The sequence below is a fragment of the Corapipo altera genome, unplaced genomic scaffold (genome assembly GCF_003945725.1).
Source record: "Corapipo altera isolate COAL_440 unplaced genomic scaffold, ASM394572v1 61411, whole genome shotgun sequence".
NCBI lineage: Eukaryota > Metazoa > Chordata > Aves > Passeriformes > Pipridae > Corapipo > Corapipo altera.
Genome location: NW_020884875.1, coordinates 14,012,128 through 14,023,293, shown reverse-complemented (window position 1 = coordinate 14,023,293; position 11,166 = coordinate 14,012,128). Strand labels below are relative to the sequence as shown.

The window sequence follows — 11,166 nt, the reverse complement described above, 5'->3', positions numbered from 1 at the left end:
TTCTGAATCAGTACAGGAAGCCACAATCACGACTACAGGCTAGGAGGTCTAACAAAGAGAAGAGATTACTTCTTCCCTGTACGTGCTGTGGTTCTCTGTGAGAGTATATGGCCCCATATAAGGGCGTTCTGTCAGTGGAGCTGGAATTCCTGGATCTGCTTCAGTGGATTAATTTATTTAAACTTTAAACTTTATTTAAATTTTTATTTAAAGTGTTGGGCCTTGCCTACCGTAGCATGCATAGCGCTCTACTGCAATGGCAGTGGTCCTGGCAAAGGGATGGCTGTGTAGCAGACAATTGTATCTGAAACTGTCACACTCTATCTGCTATGAACCACCAAAGAGTCTGTAGAAATAGAGGTCAAAACCATGACTGCATTCCTCTCGTTACCATTCATCAGGTGATGCTCACTGATTCCTAATGAGCTCTTAGTCTGTGTAAGAGATAAAAGCAGTTTACCCCATGTTTGCCCAGCCACCTCCTGTCACAGAGCTAACGTGTTGTCTTATTGAGCCAGGACACTCTGTTGGGCTTATAAGCAGTTTATGAGCAGTCTCTTTTGTAGAGAACAGAAAAATGCCTTACAAAATTGCTTTTGCCTGCTCAGGTGCAGGTGTACACCAGGGATTTCTTTAACACAAGAATGACATCGAGGTTACACGACCATTTTTTCCAACTCTCCAGCCAACAGGGTTGTCCTGCGTGGGTGCAGTGTGAAACCAGCCTTTGGATGGCAAAATTCTGCTGATGTTTGACAGTTACAGGCACCTGTAACAGTTACAGCCTTTATACAGGGAAACGCCAGGCATCTTCACAATCACTAGGGCCACCACCTCTGCATTTAATCAAAGCACAATGAACACATATGTCACTGAACTAAGCTTTGCCGCCGGTTGCTCTCCATGCCCTGAGGTAGGGGGCTGCTGCGGCCCGGCGGCGGCCGGCGGGGTTCGGGGGACGGCCCCAGCGCTGACAGACCGTGATCCCCCCGAGCAAGTGTGTGGCGCTGGCTCGCCCGCTCCTCGCTGCCTCCAATTACATCCCTGGCAGGAGACGCAGCTCTCGGCTTCGCTTTCCAGGGTTATTTTTGGCCGGGGCCGCCGCATGGTGATGGCAGCGGCCTGCCGAGCCGCGAGCACCCTCGCTGACGCCCAGGCGCCGGCGGGGGCCCCGGCGGGGCGGGCGGGGAAGGGGCGGTGCGCACCCCGTGCCCGCCCCGGCTCCCCCGCGGCGCCGGGCTCCCGCCACGGGTCGCTGAGGGCTGAGCTGGCCCGCCCCCGCCGGGGAGACGCCTGTGGGCTCCCCTCCGCCTGCTCGGCACCCTGCGCGAGGGCTGCCGCTCCCCAGCGGACCCACAGCCGGGCGGGCGGCGGCCGCCATGGAGCGGACCCCCATCCCGGTGCTGACCGTGCAGACAGCGCCCTACGAGGACCAGCGGCCGACGGGCGGCGGGGGGCTGCGGCGGCCCACGGCGCTCTTCGAGAGCCAGCGCAACTACCTGCCCAACTTCGTGCAGAGCCTGCTCTCCTCCGTCGACCTTCGCGACCGGCAGGGCTGCACCATGGTGGTGGGCAGCGACGGCAGGTACTTCAGCAAGACGGCCATCGAGATCGTCGTTCAGATGGCCGCGGCCAACGGGGTAAGCGGCTCCCTCGCCCTCCCCTTCGCCCCCTCCGTGCAGCGGGACCCGCGCTCTGCCCGCACCAGCGGTCCCGGCAGCGGGAGGCGCGGGGCAGCCCCTGAGCACGGGGAGAACCTTCTGGTGTCGTCACCCGGACAGCGCTCAATATACAAATAAAACCAGGAGGAACTTCGCGTCCGGCTGTTTCGGCGCTCTACCCGTCAGGTGCCCGAGCCATCCCCGTGCCGGCTCGTGTGTCCCCTCGGCTGGGCTCTGGCATGGGTGGTGGCTCCGTCGGGGTTTGACGGTGGGGATGGTGGCACCCTCAGGAGACTGCCAGCCGTGCCGTGTTGTTTCACTTTATTTTAGAAGGAGGAAGGAATGGCAGTTGAAACATAGGGTTCACTCTGAAGGAGAAAATGTAGCAAGACTTAAAAATATGTGCGTGGGAAACAAAGGTATCAGAAATGTGTTTGCTGCTCAGGATATTTTAGAAATATTCAAGGAAAATGGTACTGTTGAGGGAAGAGGAGTTCAGCGTTTTGGCTGCATCTTAAGCAAATAATCATTCTTTTCTATTGTGCACTTGCAAACAAATTACAAAATGCAAGAAGACTGCAGTCGCAGAAGCCTTTGTGGCCACATGGGATACAGATTTCTCTTCTACAGTTTTGAAAATAGGAAAGAACTTAACTAGAAAACTGTTGTCTTCTGCTAGATACATGCGCATTCGTTTGTGGATATGTATGTACAGACAGCTGGAAATACCAGATAATGTAGGCTTGAAGTTCCCACTTCAAAGCAGAACTGAAGCTACTATCTCTTGTTATGGTGGCTAAATTGATCCTCTAGATTTGGCAAAAGGAATGATATGGTTTTATAGATCTTCTTTTGGTAGGGAATTTAATTTTTTTCAGAAGCTCATTCTTTCAACTTTGAAATGAATCTCTGTATGTGTCCAAATTTTTTCCTGCTGATTTGTTGTCACATACAAGCTATATAGACTACGCAGTCTGATATAAATAATGAGTACTTTAAAATTATTCCTAAAGCATGTTCTCAGCACACTAATAGCATCGAGCTGATGCTTAATGATACTGGAGATTTCAGAGAGACTGCTTATGTTACATACTGGCTTCCTTGTGCAAAATAGCCATTCACACAGGGAGTTGGTGCAGATGCCAGGGTTTATGTGGCCCTGGGTGTGAGAAGGGCTGTCAGGGGGACACTGGTTAAAGTGAGGACAGTGGCAAGGGTAGTACAGGTGGGATAAAGTGCAGCAACAATTAAAGCAAGAATCTGGCAGCAAGAACTGCCCTACTGAGGCTGAGATCCTTGCCTATGCTTGCACACTGGCAGGAGCTACAAGAGTGGGTTACAGCTGCAGGATGACCACAAGGACTGAGGTACTGAAAAAGAAAAGAAATTTAGAGTATAGAACAGCAGATGCTTCTCAACCAGGTTATGCTGACTAATTTTTTCTGTCAGCCTTCTTCCTTCCTGCTGCTTTTGTCACGCTCCCCATCTTGCTCTTTCTTCCTTGAATATCTTTCTGACCTCAGGAGAGTTCCAGTTTCACATGTTTCTGGCACCTTGCTATAATAATGATTCCACGTGCTTAATTTACTGCAAGTTTCTTGGAAACAGTTTCTCGCTAGTGTTTTCTGAAGCAAATTCCCAAACTTTTGTGCTCACAGTTCCCACAAATATCTGAATTCATTCATGATACTTTTACTAATGGCACAGTCCTCACAAATTTGGTAGGCCAGCTGGTGGGGAGCTACTAATACTGAAAAGACTTCCCATTTCCATCTGCTAATGCTTCTTTCCCTCTCTAACGTCTTCACCCTGGTCACCCTCTATTTCTCTCAAGCACACTGTAAGTGCTTAAGCCTCACATTTATTTAGTGAGTACTATTGGTGTGTTTTGTTTTTTGGCTGTTAAAATACACCTGGTGGGAAAATATCTGAACCTCCTTGATGGCACTGTTTAGTGCTGTGCTATGTAAGTTGAGAGAGAGGAAGGAAAAACCCATGAGGGCAAAGATCTCTCCCCTTGGATCATGTTAATGTCACTAGAAGGAATGTAGGCCCTATCACAGGGAAAGAAGTGAACTGAGGTAGGCAGGATTGGATGAAATGTGTGGAAGCCTTGAAGCTGCATTGAAAACCTTAAGCCACCCTGAGTGCCAGGAGAGGGATAGCCACATATTGCTGAGAAACTGAACTTGAATCTTCTTCCTGGGAGACACATACTGAATGTAACTGTTAGTTGTGCCTGCTGAGTACAAAAATAAAAATGGCTTTCTATTATCAACTGTAAATGTATTGCCCTTTAGAGTTGCTAGGTTCCTCTTGTTCTAACTCGGTGACTCATCCCACATTCCCCCTGTGTTAACAGCCTAGCACAATTGGCATAGGCTCCAGTACAAGGAATGAGATGAGGTCCTCTTCCCAGTCAGCTGCCAGTGCTTGGCCTGCCTTCTTCTCATCCTCGGTCTCACTGGCTCATGCCCTCCAGCTCGGGGCTGAAGGTACATGCTCCATAGCTATAGCCTGTGTAGACTTCCACTGGTGGCAGCAGCTATAGCCTGGTCCATGCTCTGCAGTTGCAAGCAGCACATGCGCCCACAAATCTTTCTGCTCAGAGCTGAAGATGGCTAATCAGGGTCACCCTTAAATGGGGCATACAGCTGGGGCTGGAGCAAACACATTCGGGTAAGGGACTGCATGTCATGGGAGGGTGGGGCAGAGTGAAGAAGGCCAGACAGAGGTTCTGTACCATTCTGGGTTACAACAAGCAGTTTTACAAAGTAGTGGTAGGACAGCATCTGAGGCTCTGTTGCTCTTTTCACCTGTGTCCTGCCAGTAGTAGCATCCTTCAGCCTTAATGTCTGGAAGAAGTGAGGTGAAAAGCTCCAGCAGTTGCAATACAGTTCCTCTACAACTTAGATGCAAATATTCCATTAGACTCACCAGCTGTATGGGGTGTGTCATTTTTGATGCAAAGTTTAGGATAGGTTTAAATGAGAAGCTGCTATTTGTGAGTCTAAGTGCCAGATCAGAAGCTGACAATCATCCACTGAATATGGAAAGTCATGACAACATACTAGAGAGACTGTAGAGTAATGCTGTAGAAGTTTGAGATGGCAGAGAGTTGAGTTTTACAGTTGTATTCTATATAATACCATGTTGGTTTTAGTTTCCATGGCCTTCCATGTGAATCTTGGCCTCCTTTCCTGGCCGTGTGTGATTGATTTATTTGCTTCTACATTGATTATAGTGCTCAGTCATCTTTAGAGTACTATAGTAAAGGATAGGAGGACACAGCCCCATGTTATTCAGGATGTAATTTGCTTGCTTCGTGTTCTTTCGAGTATAGTTGACAGAGGCATATGAGAGATTACTTGAAAAAATAATTAAAAAAAGCATTAAGTGACTCCATGACAATCAACTGAATTGTCTGAAAATGCACAGCTGCAAGTGGTAATATTGCATAAAAATGTTCTTGTAAAGTACTTGTTATTTTATTCTTTCAGCTGTAACCATTTGCTGAGGATCTTTGTTTCTGCTGTTGCTACTAAACGTAGAGTGACAAATTATAATGTGGCGTAGGGACAAAGTATTAGAAGAGACATTACATGCCTGTGATCTTGTAGCCATGCAAGTTTTTGAATTCCAAAGATAATCTTTCAACGCTATGTCCAAGTTTTTCAGAACAATGTTACTAAAACTTTAATTGTGAGTCAGTGTGTGGATAATATTTGGTTACTGTTTTAGCCCAGATTGTGAGAAGTCTATAAAATCTGATATTAATTAAATTAATTAAAGAATTAACTAAATGTCCATTTAGTATTTGGTTCAGAGACAAAATTAAGAGCTTCTGAGCCAAGAGAAGATGACATTCTGCATTCTTGCCGTCAAAACAAAGAAAGCAGAGGAAGATGGGTAGCACATTTACACCTCTAAGATCTGCAGTGTCTTCAGGGAGTTTTGTAAAAGCACTGAAGACCTTAATATAAGGTGAAACTTTATAGTAGTCACTGCAAATAAAATACCAGTTTATCATTCATGTAATTTGACTTCAAAATCCTTAATTTGAAATACAAAGTATTGCAGTATTTCTATCGTATAGAAATTAGTATAATAAATACTTCTAAGTAGTATAGAAATGATAGCCTTCTGAAAAATGCTGAAAGCAAAACAAATTACTCATGTTTATATAAATATTTGGCATCCAGAAAAATGCGTAAACTAGTTTGTGTAACTCCAGTTGAACAGGAAAAATGAAATATGGTAGGTGCTAGGTAATTTATGCATTCTGAATAATCTAAGTATTAACTTTTAAAAATACAGTTTTGATGTGCACGAAGGCAAAAACTTAAACTCACTAGTTTAGAAGTACAGAAAATGTACTCATGATAAGCCTGTAGGCAAATATAAATGCATTTATACTTGAGTACCTTGAGATAGATTTAGTTTTGTGGTTTTCAAACATTATGTAAAATGTTATCGCTGTCATATTCCTTTTGCTTACCCATACGCAATGCTGTTTTAAGAGCTGGCACCCTTTTCTGACAGCTGTATTTGGAAGATTGAGTCATTGCTCTAGCTTTCTACATGCTTCATAGTTTAAAAAAGGGAGAGACAATATTCAAAACAAACATTTTCAGTATTTATTTTCATCATGTTTTTCTTTCCATAATAATTTTTTTTGTTTCTTAACTTTTTTTTCCCCTCTCCTTTGGAATTGTTCCAACCTGGGAGAAAAAAAGACAGTGAAACAAAACATTTTTCTAATAGTAGTAAGAACAAGTCAAATGAACCTTGGAGATTTACATGAACTGTATTTATAATTTTGATAGCTCTCCTGTTTTCCAGCAACAATCCATAGGCTTCAAAATTAGCTGCAAAAACTGTGAAAAGAAAACCAGGCGGACAATCAATCATTGCATCCTCAGATCTTGAGGTAGAAATCTCAGTTAATAGAATGCATTTTCTGTGCATTTTTTTTAAATTTGAAAGCAGATCTTTTACTTCTCAGTGAAAGAGAAATGGCTAACCATAGCCTGTGCTTTGTGAGAGCTATCAAAAAGTAACTTACTGTGCTTACTTTAGAAGTTGATAATTTCTTTGTGGAAATCCTATTTTTTAAAACTAAAATAGTTCACAAAAGCAGGCTGAATAAATAATCTATTAATCCTTTGCTTTTCTGAAATTATTTGAAACTGCACTTCTGAGTAACTAAGTGCTTCACATGAGTGACCGGAAGGTCATCTGGATGTGAAGAAACAGCTCTTTATGGAAAGGAGAAAAGTAGCACCTCATGTACTGCTGCTTTGCCACACAGAGCTATCAAATCTCCTTCAAACTTGAGAACAAAAACTGAAGTTAAACTCCCAGTCTGTTTTCAGATGGGGAGTGGGAAGAATTCAGTGTTCTGACTCTCCCTCTGCCCCCTCTACCCACTCCCTGCCCCTTCCCAAACTACTACTCAATAGTGGTGGGGGGTGGGGTTATAGTGATGTTATTAAAAAACCCTGAACATTAGCAATACACTTTTCAGCTCTATATGCAGCTGCATCAGTTCTCATCTGTGACACTAACCTCCCCTTCTCTGTTTTTTTCTGTGTCTACCTTCCAGAAATTGGAACTCTTGTATTTCTTTGTAAATACATTTCTGGTTGGCTTCTAGATTATTTATGTTCAGCTAAAGCTGTAGTATCTGTGTAGGGGATGAAGGCAAGGTTTTGAAATTGGAACCTTACAGTGGAACTGCACATAATACCAAACACATTGAGTCAGTGTTTAATAACACCGCCTATAAGGTCTTTTTTAACTTTAAGAATGGTGGGAACTTCCCCTGCTCAGCTGTGCCCTGGGAAACACACCCTGTTCATTTGGAATAGCCCAGGAGTCGCTGATGGCTGAAAGAGGAGCAAAGCTTTCTGTAGAGCAGGACATCCAACGGTGCCTTGGCAATAGAGGTGTAATAGAGGTGTAATAGAGGTGTAATAGAGGTGTAATAGAGGTGTAACTGCAAGAGACTGCTGGTCCTAGTGTGTAGTAATGCTTGTGGTTGCACTGAAAGGCTGCTCTTTGAAAGGCTATTCTCTTTCATGCTGGTTAAAGCCCCAGACGTGAAAATTGCATTGACACAGTCATCGCTAAATTATATTGGTATCTGAGGGGGTTTGCTGATTTGTGAGGATACCTGGAAAGGTTTGATAGCAGGATCATGGCCCAGGGCTATGCTTGGGAGCTTTGCAAATCACTGTCATGACTGTGCTCTTGCTTTACTGTCAGTACACAGACCACTGGTGTTTAATGTGCCAGGATACAATGTTTTTTTGTCAGTGCTCCAGATTAGCATGCAACCAATGCATGTATGTATATTTCTCTGCAAAAGAACATGTTCCATACTAGGACTTTACCATTTGTATTCTGTACATAAATGCCCATATGTGTGTGTTTATATATTAATTTTTAAAAATGTAGTACTATTCAGAGCACTTTGGCTTTTTTTCCACCTAGATCGGCAGATTAGTTATTGGACAGAATGGTATCTTATCCACACCTGCTGTTTCGTGTATCATCCGAAAGATCAAAGCAGCTGGTGGAATTATTCTAACAGCTAGCCACAGTCCTGGAGGACCTGGAGGAGAATTTGGAGTCAAGTTTGAAGTTGCCAATGGAGGTATGGGTTTAGCAACATACTACAACATTGCATCTTAGTATACTGAAAATATGCTGACAAGGATAACTAGCTGCCTTTATGTGTTTTTCACTTTCTCTGTTAAAACTGTGAAGAACACAGATGTCTCTTTTTTCTTTTTTTCGGTAATAGGGGTGTATTTGTCTGCACGGATCTGTACAATAAGCATTAAATCCTTACTGAAGTCCTTGTAGTAGATGTGAGATTTCTATAAACAAGAGGTTTGCTATCTTGTTTTTATAGTATTTTATGTAGTCTCTCAGATCACTGTAACAGTTCCGTATAAAGATACTTTTATAAAGATACTTATGAGGGAGCTCTGTTCTGCTCATATTTGTGTTGCTTGTCATGGCATTTACTTTAAAGCATGTAATTTCAGAAATGCTGTAAGCAGTATAACTCATTGTCTTGTATGGAAGAAAGCACTTCTTATGTTTACCCAGGAAGTAACTCGTCTTACCCAGGGAAAGGGTTGTACAATTTTAACTACTGCAGTTCCACCCCTGAATAACGGAATTTGGGTATATAGCTAATGTCCTGTTTTCCAAAACTGACAAGCTAATGCAGGTAGGTATGTTACACATTCAGTATGTTTTATATTATATATCTGTGTACACCCATAAAACATTGTGGTGGCAGTTGCTGACACCTTGTATACCTCATACATATAGAGTGTTTTCTACCTGAAAAAACTGATCTGAAAGTGTTTTTAAAATCTTTCCTTCCCCATTGTGGGTGAACTTGAGAAGAGGGTGCTTCTCCCTTGTCCCTTTTTAAAAAAATGTCCATGGTTAAATGAATGGGATTTTATAAACAGAATAGGCTTGAATCCCAGAGAGATTAGAGGGACTGCGTAAGGGCATCCAGTGAGAAAGCCAGGGTCACAGCACACACATACCAGAGCCAAACTGTTAGATGCATTAGCACTCTATAAACTTTAAAACACCACATATACCTACAGTCTCTATGATAAATGGGAAATGGTGGGGAAGTCTTTTTAATGTGCTTTACCTTTTTAAAGAGAATTCAAAAAGTCTGTTAAGCTTTATATATGAAACACTCCTCAAACAAAAATCACAAGGTTCAAGTATTTATGTTAATCACTGGGGGCATCATGAAAAGCAATTAGTTTAAGTTACAGCTGAGAAAATGTGGGCTGATAATTAGGTAAGGCTTTTGAAGTAAGAGAATGGCTAGACACAGCAAAAAGCTCCTAGGGAAGGTTATCGTTGCTCTACATTATTTCTCAGTCTATTGATCCAGGTCAAGCAGAAGTGGTTTGTTTCTATAGCTGTACAAGAAAACGTAGGGTGACACTGTGGGATCTCCTTAGCTGGAAATATCAATAGATAAGACATCCATCTATCAAGGATGTTCTGGAGCTAATGAAACCTGTTCTCACCCTTTGGATGAGTTTGAATTAGTAAGAAGTAGTATTCTAAGCCGAAAGAAGAGTTAAGTGACTGTTACTTATTGTATTGGTTTGGAACATCTGGTACACTGCATCTGAGATGGAACACACTAATTTACATGGCAAAGCTACATGGCATATAATGGGAAATTAGCACTGAAAAAATCTTCAAAGGCTCTTTGGCATAGGAGAGAGAACACATAAAAGAGACTAAAGGAAATAATTTTTAGAGTGAAAGCATGGCTTTAGTGTAAGCTATGAAGAGTCAGATAAGCCAGAAAGGACTTGCACTACATATGGCATAATTCATCTAGTAATTTTTGCATCAAGCCTGCAACTTTTGTTGGTTAACAGTAAATCTTTAAAAGTAGAACCATTTTTCAGGCTTTGGCAGTGAAAGTAATTCACTTGTAAGATATGTCTTCTGTTTCCAAATGACATAATTATTTCAGGTTGAGATTGCTAATTGTTGAGCAATTAAGGTATTTTAAATTCCAACAAAGATAAATTTCATTAAGCTATTGGAGGAAAACTGCAATACAGCACCACTGTCAAACTGCCAAGGCATTTAGAAGCGATCATTTTTTTTCTAATGAAATAATGTGGAACGCCAAACTAGCAGACCTTCAGAAGTGTGCATTTGCAGAAAGTGCTATGAAACAACAGAAACTACTGCTGAAGGACAGACTTTCCTTTAATAACTACATTGAGATTCTATGAAGAGTTAAAAAAAGGCAGTCGTTGAGCAATAAACTCAAAGAAAGATGACTGTGTGTTTTTTGCTTCCCTCATCCTCCCTGCTCCTGGGTAATGATTGATTTAAATACTCTACGTAAATCAAAATGTTGTGTGTAACGCACTATATTTCCATGTTTTATTTTTTCAAAAAAACATTTTAAGCTTGTGTTGTGGTGAAAGAACGGACCTTATTTACTGTAGTACTTTGTGTTTATTCCGTACTAACTCCAATATATTCTGAAAAATGTTTGCTGTAGCACTTACTTTTAAAATAGGGAACCTTCATTTAACAGAAATGACCCACCACTTTATTTTCTCTTTTAGGACCTGCTCCAGATATGGTTTCAGAAAAAATCTATCAAATCAGCAAAACCTTGGAGGAATATGCAATTTGTCCTGATCTCAGAGTTGATTTATCACGCCTGGGAAGACAAGAATTTGATCTGGAGAACAAATTCAAACCTTTCCGAGGTAGCAATGTCTGCTTTTATGCATGCTAAATACATTGAGTCTAAGTATTAGTATTGCTGCAGAATTATAATGCGTAATTACAAAAACAAAACTTTAGTTCTTCAAAATGCCTTAGTAAAAGTTATTAAAATAAAAGTCAGTATAGAATCATAAAATGGTTTTTATTGGAAGGTACCTTAAAGATCATCTCGTTCCAGCCACCCCTGCCA

At 42.1% G+C, this 11,166-nt stretch overlaps 1 protein-coding gene across 1 annotated transcript in view; it reads left to right on the top strand.

Annotated features, from left to right (window-relative positions):
- The first annotated feature begins 1,351 nt into the window (after nucleotides 1–1,351).
- The window catches only part of PGM5 (phosphoglucomutase 5), a 71,944-nt gene continuing 62,129 nt past the window's right edge, over nucleotides 1,352–11,166 (top strand). The window contains exons 1-3 of the mRNA XM_027634960.1: nucleotides 1,352–1,640; nucleotides 8,157–8,319; nucleotides 10,811–10,957. Of these exons, the coding sequence (XP_027490761.1) occupies nucleotides 1,380–1,640; nucleotides 8,157–8,319; nucleotides 10,811–10,957 (571 nt within the window). The 5' untranslated portion in view covers nucleotides 1,352–1,379. The remainder of the gene's footprint in view (nucleotides 1,641–8,156; nucleotides 8,320–10,810; nucleotides 10,958–11,166) is intronic.